Source organism: Phodopus roborovskii, unplaced genomic scaffold (assembly GCF_943737965.1).
Source record: "Phodopus roborovskii unplaced genomic scaffold, PHOROB, whole genome shotgun sequence".
NCBI lineage: Eukaryota > Metazoa > Chordata > Mammalia > Rodentia > Cricetidae > Phodopus > Phodopus roborovskii.
This window is the reverse complement of record NW_026125444.1, coordinates 5756293-5774131: the sequence shown is the minus strand read 5'-3', so window position 1 is coordinate 5774131 and position 17839 is coordinate 5756293. Positions and strand designations below refer to the sequence as shown.

Here is a 17839-nt window from a genome sequence, read left to right as displayed (position 1 = left end):
GGGTTAATATTAACCAGGCTTGCCACAGAGAAAGATGCTACAGGACCAAGCACTCAGATCAATTTCAACAAGTTCTGTATCTCAGAGTTAGAAACCAGTATAAAGAACTAGCAATAGGTTTTCTATGACTTTTTCTTTTTCTTTTTGGAAAGCTGTGGGCATAATGAGAGTTGATGAGTTAGACCCTATTGGAAAAGAAAACATGAAAAATTAGAAGGCACCCAGGTCTTTGTATAGATATAACAAATATTCAGGCACACAAAATAACAGGTTAAAATGCCAAGATGAATAAGGACATTACTGATAACAATGAGCATGAAGATTATGGTCTCCAACTTAATAGTGTTCACTAGCTCCCACTAGATTAACAGTGTCAACAATGATGCCAACAACTAACACTTCAGATGGTTGTGGAAGTATCTGTTTAAAACCTGCCCACGTGTCCCTAAACATGAGGCCTTAGCCTGGAATTCTTCCCTTCCTGTGACATCATCATTTTAGAATAGGCAGATGTTGGTCCTCATCTTCCATCCCCACCCCCCCCCCCAGTTCTTCCTATTTTTTCAATGATGTTTTTGTATTTTAGCCAATAAAAAATGATCCACATACAAAGGAGAGGGTAGCAATGGGTTTACAGATTTCAGACTGTGAAAAATAGATGCAAGAGCTTAAAAGAGACAACTTCTTTGTTCTGGAGCAAGACAAACCATTCATAAGTCGCTGCCGTGATGGTGATGGCAACTTGAAACTTGAAATTGGCACCAAGGAAATAATAAGGAAAAAAAAAAAGATTGGGAATACTTCCATCCTTGAAATGTCACTCATATTTCTTTCTGCATGTTGATACGGATATTGCTGAATATCTTGCCAATAGCTTCAAAGAGTGGGTCACAGAAGGTGTGGACATAGATGGAATACACACGGCTGATGCACTGGATCTCAATCAGGAAGCTCTTGATGCACGGTACAACTGCCCAGATGTGCAGGAAAGAGAGAATGGCAAAGTAAATGCCCCAGATGAGTGCCATAGGGATGCCGAAGATGGTAGACAACAAGCGGTAAAACCAATATTTTGTCACAGTGAAGGTGGTAAAGCTGGCCTTCCAGATGCCATCAAAACTGTGTGTCCCTTCTGGCTCTGCAATCACATCTTCAAAGTCGATCTGAAAGAAAGAAGTTGCAGAATGTGAGTGTGAACAGAAGAAACATTGGGAGACACTACTAGAGATTTATGCAAATGTCTAAGATTTGTTTGTCAGCCCTGTGATAGACAAGCTCAGTCACTAATAGCATCTGCCTCCTTGAAACTCATTGGGAACATGAATATGTGCATTCCGTTCAGATCTGATTAGGGTGGAGCTCAAAAATTTTTTTAGCATATTCCCCAGGTGTTTCTTTACCGTGTCAATGGTTGACAACTAAACTACTGCTTTTGGAACAAATGACTACATTTAAACCTTTTGCTTTAAAGTAAAACTCAGAAATATGTCTAAGGACATACAAATCATTACAATATAAAGAATGTGACATAATTTTTCTGTACTCAAGGACAAACATACACACAGTACTGAGGATTAGCTAACTTAGAGTCCAGTAATGACTTTCCAAACAGGATTAGCAGAATCATGTCGGGAAATTCGTTCACGGGTGAGCTGTGGCATTGAGATGTGAGGCAAGACTCAGGAGCAAGCGAGAATGAAGACAAGGGTGTCATAAACAGAGTCGACTGGAGTGACCACATCAGAAAGAGGTTGATGCCAAAAAATGTTTTCCATGAAGTGAAGGCTTGTAAAGATGTTAGATCAGGGAAATTGTGCAGTCACAACCACATAGCATTTCTTGAGATGAATTTGATAGTGTGTGTGTGTGTGTGTGTGTGTGCATGTACATGTGAGTATGTGTGCATACATGTGAGTATGTGTGCATACATATGAGTATGTGTACATGTACACATACTGGACAAAGGGAAAAGAAGACCAGCAGGGACACTGTGTCACAGCCCAAATAAAGATGGCATAGTCAAAATGAGAAATTGGTCATAAAAATGAAAATGAAAGAAAAAAGGAAGTAGGGAGAGAGGAGGAGGAGGAAATTGTGGAAGGAAAAAGGAGAAAAAAGTAAATAACTTCTGTACATCATGGGAAGTTCTGGTTACCTCAAAGAGAGAAACAAATGACCTTTGAACTCCTGATCTGACTGTTGGGGAGAATACAGGTGGCATCAGAGCAAGAAGGAAATTAGAAAGAAAAACACTTCCGATTAGCAGGAGAGAACCTCAGTGTAGAATGGGACAAGTTGAGAACATAGTTTTAGGTAATAATCAAGATAAATACGCATGGCCCTGGAACTATGAATACTTCAGAAATTGCTCTTGAGAAGCAATCAACCTAGTTCACATTCACAAAGCATTTCAGTCACCAAACGCTTCTATGCATTGGTGAACTGGGATTTCAAAGCTACCTGAAACAGTAAGTTCCTGTCACTTTACAAAAGAGGAGACACATGGTGACTTTCTAAAGACAGACATACAGCTGTAGGAGGATGCTAGTGCAATCTCAGCCTTTCCCAGTAGCATTCACCTCTAGGTACCTGTTCACCCACATAGATAATCTTTAGACTTTATATAAACTAAATGAAGAACAAGATTAAAAACAAAGTATCATAGGGAAGGCTGGATAGTTTGTGAAGTGCTCAGGCATGGTTTGAAATCCACAGGAACTGTTGGCTATTTCTGCAGCCACCAGAGCTCAGAGTCAAGGCTAGCTAGAACTTGGGTTACTTCTGACTGCTGCATAGTGCCAAAGAGTCACCTTTGATTTAACACACGAAATATGTCTTTTGGAAAAAGTACATGATGCTTACCAGCTTTAAAGTTTATTTTTCAGAACATTCTGTTTCTTGTTCTATTGCCCAATGTCCTAATAGTATAATATGCAAAAATAGTTCAGCTATAATTTTGTAAATAGTTATTGTGCTTTTCCTCAGCACATTTAGAACTAGACTCAGAGGTAAGCATTCACTTGTGTTTTTTCACAGCTTGTAAGAAGCCAGAAATATGGCTTTGGTACAAGCACAAACACATGAGTTTGGTCCCAAAGTCCACTTAAAAAAAGACATAGACTCAACAGGCCAGCCAGCCTAGTCTAATTGTGAAGTTGTCAACCAGTGAGAGACCTTGTAGACCTTGTTCTTAATAAAGAAAGATGGATGGTGTTGGAAAAACACCTGATATGTCCTTTATCACACACACACACACACACACAGATGAATGTATACACATACATACCACACACGGGAAATATAAGGCAAATCAGATCAATATTTGAATATGTTACATATATATTTATAATTATAACATATTATACTTATTTATAATTGTCTATTTTCAAGGTTATGTTAATAAATTCTTCCAAAGCAATGAAAAAGAGAACTGATGATGTTCCTTTCCTCAACTAAAATATATTCCTTTTTCTTTACTTTTAAAAGATGCTGTTATTAAAAAGAACAACTAAAAATGTCAAGATTGCAAAATTTTCAGGAATGTTTAAATCTGGGATCAAAGGCTAAGTAATGGCGGTTTGCAAATATCCTGGGAGTGCATACCTGTTTGAGTGCACACAGGGTAAAGGCCCATTGCTTTTAGCAAAGGGAACATGTATTAGCTATTACTCCAGGAATGAAAATGAATTGTCCAGGTGAGTAAGAGGTTGGGCTGAGGCTCAAATCTAATCTAAAAGAAGTTGACACTTTCTTAAATATTGAGCCATTTAAAAAAAAATTGCAGGCTATTTCACAATAATGAAAAGCCATGTGAATAGCAGTAGAAGCTTGCCACACTTACCCTTCCCCTAGCATGACCTCAGGGGCAGTGGTACAGCATGTGTGTGTGTATACATATACACGAATGTATGTAATTGGCCCATATTAACAAATATTTGTTTAGGGAAGAGATTTAGGAGCAAATATTTGGATGTAAACTTTCCTGAGAGCAATTCCCTTAACCCCACATCTAAATACCCTTTCAGCAAGCATATTAGAAGTTCCTTTTACTCCTTTTAGGTACTTTTGGGACACTGTCAGGAAGTGAGTACAATATCCAAATACCCCAGAGAACTTTGTGCAGGTTTTCTGGAACAAAATGATGAAAAATCACAACAATCCAGTTATGTTGCTAATTTAGTCTTAGGAAAGTACAGTGGCTTAAACGAATAAAGTAGTATAGCCACATTAGGTGTGGCTGGGGGCAGAAGCAAGGCGGGCTGATGAAGCTCTAAGGCCAGAGAGGAGCTTCCTCCTTTCTACCTCCGTTTTCTGTCCCGGTATCCAGCTGCTTCGAAGAGTACTCACTGTGAGTTGCAAGCCCTGAAATGTGGCAGGTGCTCTAAGCAAGAGAATCGACAGACTCCTCAATCTGCTGACGAGGGTTTTTAATAAAAAGATAGGCAGGCGTGACCGACACAGCCCATAAAAGATGTGGCTTCACCGCCTACGCCTAGCTCAAAAGGACTAACTTGTGCTTGTGATCACCTTCCTCACAAACCTCCGAGATGCCCATTCCTATTCCTTTTCACAGATGAGGATATTGAGGGAAGCTATTGCACTGTCCCAGGTCACCCAGATGCTGAAGAGCAAAGCCGGAATGTGTCACATTTCGAGTCTACACTCCTTTTGCTTCAGCACTGTGGGAATCCAAACTCTTACACTAGTCTTGGGGCTTAATTTTTCCCGGGTGGACTGGCACCAGAGACACTCACACTGCGGTTGTTGAAGGAATGGCTCTTGTTAACATTACCACTTTAAGTTAGGACATCTGGTAACAGGGATATTTTGAGTTGTGTGAACGGATGATATTTATATTGCTCTGAGCAGTATGTTCCCACAGTCCTGGGAATTTAGCCAGGGACTGTCAAGCTAAATGGTAGATATGGAAACTGAGGCACCAAATGATTAAAATGAGGCAGCCAATCTCATGGTCCCAAGTGGATAGGTAGAAAAGCTGACATTAGAATGCTAATTTCAAGTTCCCAAGTGTACACACAGCCAGAGGCCCCACACGCCTCTCCCTTTTCACATACCTATTCTATCTCTAGGTACCCACATATCTCCCCCCTGTCTTCTAAGACCGGCTTGGCAGTGTCTCTGTATACATTTTAGAGAGCTGCCCTCTTAATACTGTGCTCATGACATTTTCATACTTCATCCAGGGTTAAGAAAACTGGAAACAAATACTTTTTAAAAAATGTGTGTGTGTGTGTGTGTGTGTGTGTGTGTGTGTGTGTTCGTATGTGCATATGTGTCTGCTCAGCTGGGTGTGCATGTCTGTGTGCGGCAGGGTGCTGGAGTCCAAACTCTGATGTTCATACTGTATAGCAAGCACTTCTAACCACTAAGCCACAAGGAATACTCAACAAAACTATCTTTAGTGCCAATTTTGACTTGCATTCAAAGTGCATTGAAGTGAACATAGTTCTGCTAAGTGAACAGTCATCTAGTCAGTGCAGGGCAAATTTCCACACCAACCGAGGCACAGTTATTTAGTAGATTCATAGAAATTGAAAGCAAAGGATCTTATAAAATTGCAGTCCTGCCTAAAACCCCAGAATCAATGGCCACCACTGTCTTGGCTAGACCAAGGCTATCTACTCATCAAATGACAGACAGGGTTGGAACTCAGCCTCAGGAACTCTCCTGGCTTCCGCCTGCCATCACCACATGTTCTCCGTCAGTCTGGTGGCTGTGCTTGGTGACTAGCAAGGACAACTTCTGGTCCTGAACTTGAATTTAAACATTGTCTTCATCTCCAGAGGCCCCACAAGTCCCCCCATGGAAGGTCATTATTTACATAAAGCATGGGCCCGATTAACCTTCCATCAAAACAGCCACTCTTGAGTCCTGTTTCCCAGGGGGTTATCCTGCACGTCCCTCTCCATTGTGACTGTACTTGGGTTGGTGTGGAATTTTGCCCTGCCATTGCCTAGGTGATGGTTAGTGAATCATGTTCTGTTTAGTGTTGTTGGCTTCATCTAGAACAATACTTTGTCTGCTTACTCAGATTTGGAATGGCACAGGGATTAGGAATTGGCTTTTCTTAAAAGATAAAACAAGACAAGAAACCCAAGTGGTGTAAGCACCCTGTGGGTTTTTAGAATGAGCTGCCTCAGATGAAGCTAGATTATTCCACCAAGGGATTGCTTTTCTGTTCTGCAACCCAAGGAACATGTTGCCATTTTGGTAATAATTGTTATGCAAACCTACAGACCAAAGGTTCGGATGTGCTTCAGCAGTATTCTTGTGTCTCAATGGATGCTTTCTCAGGAGTCAACAGTTTATATTACTAGAGTTTTATAAATGATGCTAAAATACCTTTGCATAGCCTCAGCTGTTTCTGAAACATAACAAAATCTAGCAACAGACGTCAAGGAAAGCAATTTGTCTTGTTATGTTTTGATAATGTTTGTCTAACACAATAAATCTCAGAACATCCTATGCTGTTAAATGTGTCTTAACGTAATATATTAGAGGCAGTTGACATGCACACAGGAATCAGGAAACATGGTCAAGTTTTTTTTTTCTGTCTCAAAATACAAACAATTTTTTTTTCTGAATAAGAAGTGGTCAAGGAAAATTTAAGGACCTTTGTGGTTTATGCACAACAATGTTTTCACATGTGGTTTCAGTGCATTTTTGTACTGTTAGTGGAAACTCTGATTATATTAAAATATAAGAAATATTGTTCTGTTTTGCTTTATTGGGTGTTTTTGGTTTGCTTGATTGTTTTGTTTTCTTTTGTGGGAGGGCACAGCAGGGATGGGGGGTTAAGAGGGTAGGATGAATAGATTTGGGGTAAATGATGTGAAACCCCCAGAGATTCAATAAGAAGTTTGTTTATTTGTTTTTTCCATTGTTTCTCTGTAGCTTTGGAACCTGTCCAGGAACCCAATCTATAAACCAGGCTGGCCTTACCAGACCCGCCTACCCCTGCCTCCCAAGTGCTGGAATTAAAGGCATGTGTCACTACCCCCCTGCTCAATAAAGAAGTTTAAAAAAAAAGGCTATAAGAAATACCTATTAAAACATTATTAACATGATCAAAATGTATATGTAGGACCTATGACAAAGCAGCTACGAGGATGTTTGCTGAAGATCCACCTGTTGTCTGTTCAACACAGTCACACTGCTGTCCCAACACAGTCCTAACCACTCAGCTAATTGGAAGGGTCTCCTGATCTCAGAGTTGTGTCACAGTTAGTTTAGACCTGGGATTATCATGTTAATCTTCTTGGTGAGTGGTTTGTGGTTTGTTGAGAATATTCATATGACCCAGTTCTAACCAATAAGATACACTGCTGGGTGGAAATTTCAAGAAAGCTTTTCTTTTTTACATTTACTTTTTATTTATTCTCGTGTGTGTGTGTGTGTGTGTGTGTGTGTGTGTGTGTGTGTTAATTTGTTCACATGTGTGAAGAAGGTACTTGTAGAAGCCAGGATAGGGCATCAGATTCCCTGAAGCTGAAGTTACGAGCAGTTTTGAGCTGCCCGATGTGGGTGTCAGGAAGCTAACTCTGGTCTTCTGTGAGAGCAGCAAGTGCTGATCCATATTTCCAGGCCCCAGGAAATCTTTATCTTCCTTCATAAAATGACAGGGTTTTATGGGAAGAGCCCTTTCATCCTGCTGAGAATAGTATGTGCTGATTAAAGAAAGTGAAGTCATCTCGTGACCATGAGTGGACATGAATGAGTAAAAGGACAAAGAGATGAAAATGATGCTCCTTTTGTCATTGACCAGCCATGGAAGCAATGGCAGCAATGTTGGCCACATGGGTTTTCCTATGTGGTGTGTACACACCATTATTTTAAACCACAGCTCTAGGTTTCATTCCTAGAACGCACTTCTCTGTTGGTAGGGCATATTGTGTACTCATTTGGAAACATGTTCCATGTCTGGCTTCAACCTTCCCACGTTGCAAGAATTTCCCACAGAATGCAGCCAAACCTAATTCAGGAAATGTTTACTTTACATTAATATCAGAATAATAAATTAACTATGAATGGAGCAATGCAATGTGTTTTTCATCTATAAAAATGGAATTTAAATATAATAGTATCTAAAAATGGGTCTCAAGGATCCCTCTCCAGCTATTCATGTTCTTTCTATGCCTTCTGCTTGAGTTGGTGTCTAGAAGTCATGGTTGTCCTTCAAAAGTGAAGGTTGTCATTTTGAAGATGAGTTTACAAAACACTGTAACATCTGACTAGGTGCATTTCTTGATCTCTGGCTTGTTCTACTGGAAGTTATCTGCCATGATTGGATTCCTTTAGAAGAGGAAGGCACGGACAAGAACTAAGGGCAGCCTCTGGTTATCAAATATTGAGACACTAAAGTCCTCAGTCCAACAGTCTGCAAGGAATGGATTAGTTACTAACCATATGGATGAATCTGGATATGGTACCTCTCCCACCTTGGCTTTGAGGGGATTCCATCCTAATGGCTGTATTTTACCTTGTGAGAGACCCTGAGGAAGCACTCAGGGTTTCATTTCCATTACACAGAAAGGTAAAGTGATGGCTGATGGATGTCTGCTCTCCATTACTAAGTTTGAGGATAATTGGTTATGAAGGTGTAGACAATCTAATTCTAGAGCAAATCGCTCTTATGTTATAATTTCATTTTGTCTTTTACCTTAGACAATTTAGTTTTCATGCCTATATAAAATCATGTAAAGTGAACATATACCTAATTTCTTAGAATTTGGTGTTGAGGCAAAACTCCATATGTATACAAGAAGGAAATACTACATCTTAAACTTTCTATAATCCACACACTCTTAGAAAAATAATTAGACCATTTACAGTGTTTGTATAAAGACTATCTACCCATATGTCTCAAGTGGCTTGAGCTTATAACCAATGTGATAGTTGACATTAATTGCTACCTTAACAACCCAGTGTTTACAGTCCAACACATACCATGACTTGTGTGTGAGAATATTTCCGAGGGGATTAACTGGTGAATGATACATTCCAATGCTGGCTGACACATGAAGAGGCCTGAAGGAAAAGCAATATTGTCTGCTTGCATTTGCTTCTTCTGGAGTGCATTTAATTCCAGTTTATTTGGCTTTCTACTGTAGACTGGATACTAGCAGCTCTCTAGGAATATTCCTGGCATCCAACACCTATTTGGGACTACTGAGACATCCAGTTTTCTGGATTAAGAAGCTACTGGATTCTCAGCCTGTCTAGTGGGCAGGTGGTTGTTGTTAGACTACCCAGTCCCTGTAGTGTAAGCTGGTCTAATAAGCCCTCTTCTATAAGACATACATTCCCTTGTTTCTATTTTTTAGGTGAATTCTGCCAGAAATACAGCTAAAGACACTTTGATCTAGAAAATACACCTTGATGACCAAATCTTGACTTTTAAATCCCCAAAATGTTATAGTTATGCTTCTTGGTTTTCACAAGTTCTCATCATGAGTAACATGACAAGAGGGTTTTTCTAAGGTCAAAAATGCTAAAATGCATATTCTCAGCTAACACTGTCATCAGACTCTCTGGGCTGGGATCTGAACTTTTCTTATTTCAGACAGGATCTCCTCATGCCACTCAGGATAGCTTGACTGAGTATCTTCCTGCCTCAGCCTTCTGAGTGCTAAGACTACAAGTCTGGTTCTGGGGCTCCATATTATTTTTAGTTTTCTTCAAAATCATTGGTGTACATTTGTCTGTTTGTGAGTCAGTATAGATAGGCACATGAGTGTAGGCACCTGAAGAGTCTAGAAAGGGGGGTGGTGTGTCATGGAGTTGGAGTCATAAGTGGGTGTGATACATCTGATAGGGATGCTAGGAACTGGACTTGTGTTCTCAGACAGAGCTTTTCCCCTTCTTAACCACTGAGCCATTTCTCTCCCCTCCCCGCCCCCAGGGCTTTCACTTTAAACAAGACTTCTCTCAGTGGTAAACCTCACTGGAGCCATGGCTCCTTGCAGTTAATGACAGCCCTGGCTTGCTTCCTTCTTCCTTCTCTGGGGTCTTCATATGCTGGATGGCATCAGGGTACTAATGGATAAATGAATGGAAACATTCTCAGGAAAGGTTTTCCTAATTTCAATCTACAAATATGGATTACTATTTAAAAACATGAAATTACCATGATCATTATGAAAAGCCACTCAGTAGTAATCTGGGTGTATTTCCATCACTCTGCATGCAATAAAAACAAATGTATTTTTTTTTTCAAAATTAAATACACATTTCTAAAATTCTAATGTGTGCACCAAATCTAGTCACACACACACAGTGTGTTCTAACTCCCTTCTCTGTTCCCACACAAATTTCCAACATGTTGAGAGGCCTTTGAAGCTGATGGGATAATATTGTGTATGAGCATGTGGGTATGGACGAGGATGAGAAAGAACACAATTAAGCGTTACCAGAACACAGCGACTTTGCCCTAATTCCCATGTGTTTCCTCAGAGGCAGACTTTACTGGGTAAAACTGGCACCACTGGGCAAGAGGCTGTGGTGCTTCTTACAGCCATCACCAAAGGCAGCGAGAGGGTCTGGATTATGTTATAAACACCTACGGTCACATGAACCCCACTCTGACCCACCCACTACTTTAGAGGAATGCAAATCTGCAGTAGGAACATTGATGCATTTTCTTGGCTTGAAGGCCTGCTGCTTTGTAGTGGAAGATGTCAAGTAACTTCATGTTTCAAAAGTTCCCAGGACTATCTCCTGGAGAGCAAGGGAGAAAGATGCATCCGTAACGAGAGCATCAGTGCAAGCTAACACATGTGAGTAGGTGAAGAGTTTGGCGGTGTGGGTTACAGGGCACCGAAAGGTCTGCAGTGAGAAGCCTGGACTTCAGCATGGCTTTGAACTCTGTTCCTCATGTCCAGTCCTCAGCCACCTCACTCTTAACCAGGCCAGAACCTCTGGGGCCCTTGCCTCCTCATTCCTTTCTGTTGTCTCGTTTTTTACCACAGCATTTTGTTTCTCTCTTGTTTCTGATGGACAGTTTCTCAAACACTGAAATACTCCAGGATTTCCTGGAGATATTGTGAAAACACAAGTTTCTGGGTCTTGTATCAGAATCAGTTGTCTGTGTATGGTGTCTGGGTCTCTTTCCCTCCTGCTGTGAATTTGATGTAGGATGTCTAGGGGAGAAAAAAAGCTGCTGGAAGAGAGGATCTCAAAACCTCAATATGGAAATCCGAATTAACGAAATGGTATATGAGTGTATCATTTTTGGAATGCAATAAATGATCTGGGCCAACAACATGGATGCTGGATTTGCCTTCCTTCTTGATGGTATCACACCAATGGTTAGTCTGCTCCTTGCCTTGGTTTCTTACTTAGAACATGCGGGTATGGGAGTCTCAGCTCCATGGGGATGGTTAACTTACAGAAAATGCCTAGGATAGTGCCAGCTGAATCAGGAGCATTGGTCCAGTTATCTTGGTCAGGAAGGAGTGAGATGAACTCTGAGGTTCACATTCCATTTCCCCTGTCTAGGCAGAATATCCACAGCCTGATAACATAGGTGTACATTCCTAGTTTATATTTTGGCATGCTTATGTCCTGGCATGCATTGAATTATGTCCCCATTACCAGCTAAATAAAAACCCCAATTTCCAGTAAACATGGGGAGAAGGCAAGTGATGATAGATTCAGGGAATTGTGTTGAGCAGCTGCCATGTGAAGTCTTCCAAGAATGCTCAACAAACCACCACAAACAAGGAAACAGCATGAATCTACCCGAGGTTTTACAGGGAGCATGCCTTGATTTCTGACCCCCTGGCTTCAATCCAGGGGACAATGGACATCTGCTACTTTAAAGCCATCCAGCTTGCAACAGTTTGGTGGTGGCAACTCCTGGAAAATGCATATATATCCCCAATTTCAATGTCAGGGTTTGGGGATTCCTGAGTGTTTTCACACCTCTTCATATAGGGTGGGCACTCTTTTTTTTTTTTTTTTTTTTTTTTTTTTTTTTTTAGGCAAACCAAGAATCATATCATGTAATTGAGGTCAGTTAGCCGGGAGTTTTCTTAGGGAAACAGTATACTTTGTTCATACAACATCACATTTTCCCTATCACCAAGTGTCTAGTTGCTGATGTCTTTCTACAGAGCAGGCCGAGCACCTCTTGGTTGCTTTTATTCTCCACAGACTTCTGGTGTCCATTTGGTGCCACTTGTTGATGTTGAGTGTCACCAAAGAGGTGACAGAGACCAGACAACAGTGTAAAAATAGAACTAGAAAGGGCCAGAGATAGGAAGCTGGAGGCTGCGTGCTGGTGAGCTGGGACAGAGAGAAATGACTATTTGGCACACTTGTAATTGCTATGCAAGAGGAGGAATAATCGTAACCATCCAGAGCGTGGTAAATGCTGTCTCCAATAGAAAAGGCCTGTCTCATTAAATGTATGGAAATCTTATTTTGTCAAACACCCAATCAGAAGGCTCACCCCGAGGACTGGCTTGCTCACTGAATTCTGTGTTTATACTTTGGCATTTGTTATTTCTTAAGCCATGAGACAGATATGAATGACTACCATACAAAAAAAGACTCTTTATATTTATATTTTATTCATGATACAAGTAGAAATGTCCTTGCCATTTGCAGGCTACTCCTCAGTCCCTAAACGTGTTTGTTTGAGTCACGGCTTTTGAAGCAGTACTAACTCTATTTTGCAGTTGTCCCAGTATCTTTCCTGGTGGCAAATGTCAAGGAACATTGTGAACAGTCTTTATTCTACCTCATGGCTGGGATATTTCCCCCTCCAGTGCTTTTCGTCTGTTTATTAAACAAATAGAAAATGAATCAAATAAATCCTTGCAAGGCTGGATGCTACTTGGCAAATAGGGGAAAGGATATACACAAGTGTCCCTGCAAGTAGAATGACAGTCCATTGTACAGAAATGACACTTTATGTAGAGTGATTATCCAGGCACAGCCCCTGACTTTTACAGTGGGTTTTCCACATGGACCTGTGTATGTGTGTGTGTGTGTGTGCACCGCAGGATGACTATCTGTGTTCCTGAAGTCTACTCACTAGATAGATGTCAGTAACACCCACAAAATGGTGACAAGTAATGCTGTCTCCAGACATTGTCAGATGTCCTCTAGGAAGGGAGGCAAATTGCACCTGGTTGAGAGAGTCCTGCCCTAGAAAAGTCATAATACGTGGTGATAAAGTGGTACCTTAAGTATCTGTAGTCTGGAATGCCTCTGTTTATTGCAGGGATGTTTGCTTTGCGCGACTGTGGCCTCATGGAACCATTTTTTTTTTTTTTTTTTTATCCACCTAACATTTGCAAAGCATTTGCTGTTTGAGGACAGAATAAACAAAATGAAAAAGCAGGGCCAGGTCAAGGTCACAAGGCTGGCTACAGGTCACTGGAAAGGGGGCAGTATAACTAAATAGACATGAACTTGGACTTTGCAGACTCACTTAGGTAACATTGCCGGGGAGAGGGAATGTCCTTCTGGGACGTACTCATTTGCTTTTAGGTAAGAGAGGAAGTCATTATCCCTCTTGATCCCAGATCACTAGCTTCTGGGATTCTGAGGAATTAAGGATGATATCTCCTAGGCTCAGGCCCAGGCCCATGCCCAAGACTGTTTTTGTTACAGAGCCTCTAACTGGCTGTGGATGTGCTGGCTTGCTTCTCCCACTACTTACCACCTGGCTACTCTTCTGTGTCTCAAAGATTTTGTCCTGGCCTCTCATCACTGGCTTCTTACTTGAACCTCTTTTCTACCCAGTTATTACTTATTACTTCATCACTCCTTATTTAATGGTATTCTCTTTTCTCTCTGTGTGGCTTTCTCTGTGTGTCTCTGTGTCTCTCTCTCCTATCTCTCTATCTCCCTCTCTCCTTCTCCCTCGTGTGTGTGTGTGTGTGTGTGTGTGTGTGTGTGTGTGTGTGTGTTGTTTCTGCTAGCAGACTCTAAGTTTCTGGCATATAGTGGATCATAAATTAGTATTTGTTAAATATATGAACAGATTAGTGAAACTCGCTGTCTTGGTTACTCTTCTATTGCTGTGAAGAGACACAGCATCAAGGCAACTTATAAAAGAAAGCATCAAATTGGGGACTTGCTTATAGCTTCAAGGTTAGTCCAAGACCATCATGGGCACGGGAAGAATTTGGCTGTGGGCAGGCAGGCCTGATGATGGAGCATCAATCGAGCTTGCATCTTGATTCAAAGTAGAAGGCAGAGAGAGAAAGTGAGATGGGGCCTGGAGTGGGCTTTTGAAACCTTGAAGACACCAGATACTACCTCCTCCAATGAGGATACTCTTCTTAATTCCTCCTCAACAGTTCCATCAACTTTAAACAAACATTGGAATAAATGAGCCTCTGGGGCCTTTCTCATTCAAACTACAACACTGGACATTCCCCACTTGCAAGACAAATCGCTGTTCTCATTACAACCCATTTTAAGAAATGGAGTTCCTAATGTGTTTTTATCTGGCTCACAGATTAGAAGTAATTCACTGGTATAGTTACTTTTTTTTTTTTTTTCAATCCAGGTATAATTTGGGTAAAAGCCTGCACTGAGGTTGACTAATGAACAGGAAGAAGGCTTAATTTAATTTTGTGTATTATGAAAATTTGCATTCACCCTACAGGTTTTGGTGTAGCTTTGCTTGTGAGAGCTGATGAGTCCCCTAGGAGTGTTCAGGTGGCCTAGGACTCAAGTGACTTCATGTTTAGCTCCAGAGTCACACAGCTGGGGTGCTAAGTGATGGGATTAGAATCCTGTGGACCTTTAAATGCTAAACTTTATGTCAGTTGGAGAAAAACAAACTTTATAGCTCCCTGACAGGAAAATATGACTCAAAGAAACGCTGCCTTTTTGCCTTAGTCATCTGATCCTATTGCTCACAGATGGGCCTTAAAGGAACTCCAGAAACAAGGCTACATGAACTAGGTGCAGTTGACAACTGTTGGCTTCGCAGGACTTTTCTATTTAGCTAGGTCTTTACTAGGCCATTGCTCTAACAGAAGCTGTAATTATGCCTTCTCTGCTTCATGAACTTAGATGAGTTGGCTAGCTGTAAAAAAGGAAAAAGAAACCTTGAAGGTTTATAGCCAGCTTTGGAACTGACTTCTTGTCCATGTTGGAACACAAGCAGCCAATTTGGAGACAATAAAAGAGAAGACTGCAAAGTACAGAGCCCAGATCTGTGAAGTGAATTCTAGCTCCAGATCGTCTTCAGAACTAAGTGTGTTTTGTGGAGCACATGGACTCAGCAGGCTGCCTGTGAGTTCAGTCTTTCGAAGGTGATTTAATTAAGTGCTGTCGTTGCAGTAGTAAGAGAAAAGATGCCAATTGAAAAAATTAATAAAAATACTATTGATGATTAACTGGGCATAGTGGTGTAAGCTTTTAATCCTGGTACTTTGGAGTCAGAGGCAGGTGAATGTCTGTGAATACAAGGCCAGCCTCATCTACACAGAGGGTGCAAGAACAGTCATAGTTACTTAGTAAGTACCTGTCTCAACACACACACACACACACACACACACACACACACACACACACACACGCACACTATTTATTGATGAGAAGTCTTCCATCATTCTCTCTTTGTCAGATGTGTTTTGGGGTTTCTACTGTTGTTATGAATGGTCTACTTGAATTATACCTCTTTAGAAATGAAAGAGATTTAGAGATTGTGTTGTTCTACATTTTGACTGTTGCAGACACAGGAAGTAGATAGGACCTTTCTAAGGTCCAGAGTATCATTAGAGATACATGTCCAACAGAGGACTGGAATTAACATTTACTTTTGAACTCAATTTCCCCTTCTGCTCTGGAAGAATGACTGGCGGTAGTAAATGCCAATCAGTGACTAGGATCCTCTTCTCTGTGAGGCACTGGAGAACTCAGTATCAGCTTCCTAATGCAGGTCCTCTGAAGTTCCCTTTGGCTACTGGCATTACAGGAGTTTTACATTTTCAGGAGAAAAGCCAGTGTGAGCTGTTAGTGCCCATGCAGGTAAGAAAGGGGACTGGAGGTGACATTTTGGTGCTCCAAACAAGAGGCTGTCCTCTTGGGGGAGAATAGGCAAGTATAATCAAATGGACAGGAGGTAGCTCATAGCTGGATTTGATAAATACCATGAACTTCACTCTGCATGGAAAGTATGTCTCATGAGCTGCTGTAGCAGAAAACAGTATATTCTGGGAAAATGCCTAAGACCCCGCTGAACACCATCAGTAAGGAGCTAGTGAAGTAATACCTTACTGCCTTTATGGCTGTGAAAATCTTACTGTGACATGTAGTTTTTCATTAATAAATTCCTAGAGTCTAAACCAATGCGAATGTAATTCTGACTATGTATCAGCTGTATCTAGGAGCTACAAAGGAAGACTCCTTGGAGCTTGGGCCCTATCCTAGACCAATAACATCAGGTTTTCTACATCTCATTTGTGCAGCATTTTAAAACGCTCTCCCGATGACTTGAGGCCAGATGAAGCCACACCCTCTCATGAGGTTCCATCTCAAGGTTCCACCACAATGGGGTTTATACAAGCAGCCAGCTCTGTGAATATGCACTGTGTAGGAGGGAGTGGATGGCAGGCTTGCCACACAGATAATGCTTCATGCTGACCTTTTGGTCACTACAATGCATGCATTTTTCAGTGTTCTGGTTTTGGGTGTTTACCACTTGCATTATGCACTGCAGATTCAAGTGAAGCTACACCAATTATTTACCCCAGCACACCAGGCAATCTGCTGAAATGGAGGAAGGTGTTCACATATGTCTATGTTAGGCTGTGCTAAGTGCTGTCATACTCAAAAGTGTAATTGTGGAGGGAAGGAGAAGGATGTGAGAAGTTGGGTAGACAAGGAAATAAACACACAACTATCAGGAAGCTGCTTCTTGTGACACATTCATCGGGTTAACCATTATTACTACGTGAAAGTATTCTCTACTTCCTTTTTAAGTGACTCATGTTAGCCTTCTGTTTTCCTAAATGATGCCTGTGTTTGAATGATATTTCTCTTGTGAATATCCCAGTAACATGACAATAAGCAAAAAACTGTCATTCCAGGATCTTTGCTAGAATATCATTCAGACCAAAAAGCCCCCTCCCCTGGGGACTTGTGTTTTCTCCTGATCACCTGCAACTTGCTCTCTTCTCTAGGTTTTCCCCTGAGTTTACACTTCCTTTCAAGACCAAGCAGACTATTGTAGCACAGTAAAGAATCTTGAAGGTGGCTTTAAAGCATCATTTAATTATGGAGATGCTTAATGTCCTGGAGCAATTGACAGGCTTAATTTGATCTCCTGTTGCCCAAGGGATTTTGTGTGTGAATCCAGTAAGGTTGAGAACCCCAAAGAGGCTGTGTTCTCCAAGTGCTGTGGGCTCATTGTGGTGGACAGTTAGTTCTATTTCACTATGCCCAACAGGTATATTGGCTTTCTGCATCACATGTTCCCGTGTATGAGCATCTTTCCCCATTGCTTTTCTATTTTCATGTTTAATTGGTATGTAATTCTCATTATATATTTTATTTCTAGTCCTTTAACACAACTGTGCTTTGTAATGGTCACTTTTAATAGGATTTGTGTAATTTTGTTTTAATCACAGATGTTAATGGTATCATCATATCTGGTGCCATTTGTGAGATGAAGGACCTCTTAACTTGTCCACTCCAGTCTCTGACAAGACATTATATGGGCTAAGATTGTGGTTCTGGCCTGCATGTTTGAAACCAGTTCCACACCTGTCATTCTCATTACACTCCAACACTCTTTCTTGATGGCACTTCCTCTTCCTATATGTTTTTAATGGAATAATAATGCAGATAA

At 41.0% G+C, this 17839-nt stretch overlaps 1 protein-coding gene across 1 annotated transcript in view; it reads right to left on the bottom strand.

The window, feature by feature from the left end:
• Positions 1-543: 543 nt before the first annotated feature.
• Cav1 (caveolin 1) overlaps positions 544-17839 on the bottom strand; it is a 29708-nt gene continuing 12412 nt past the window's right edge. Inside the window, exon 3 of the mRNA XM_051175725.1 lies at positions 544-1163. Coding sequence (XP_051031682.1) covers positions 822-1163 — 342 coding nt within the window. The 3' untranslated portion in view covers positions 544-821. The remainder of the gene's footprint in view (positions 1164-17839) is intronic.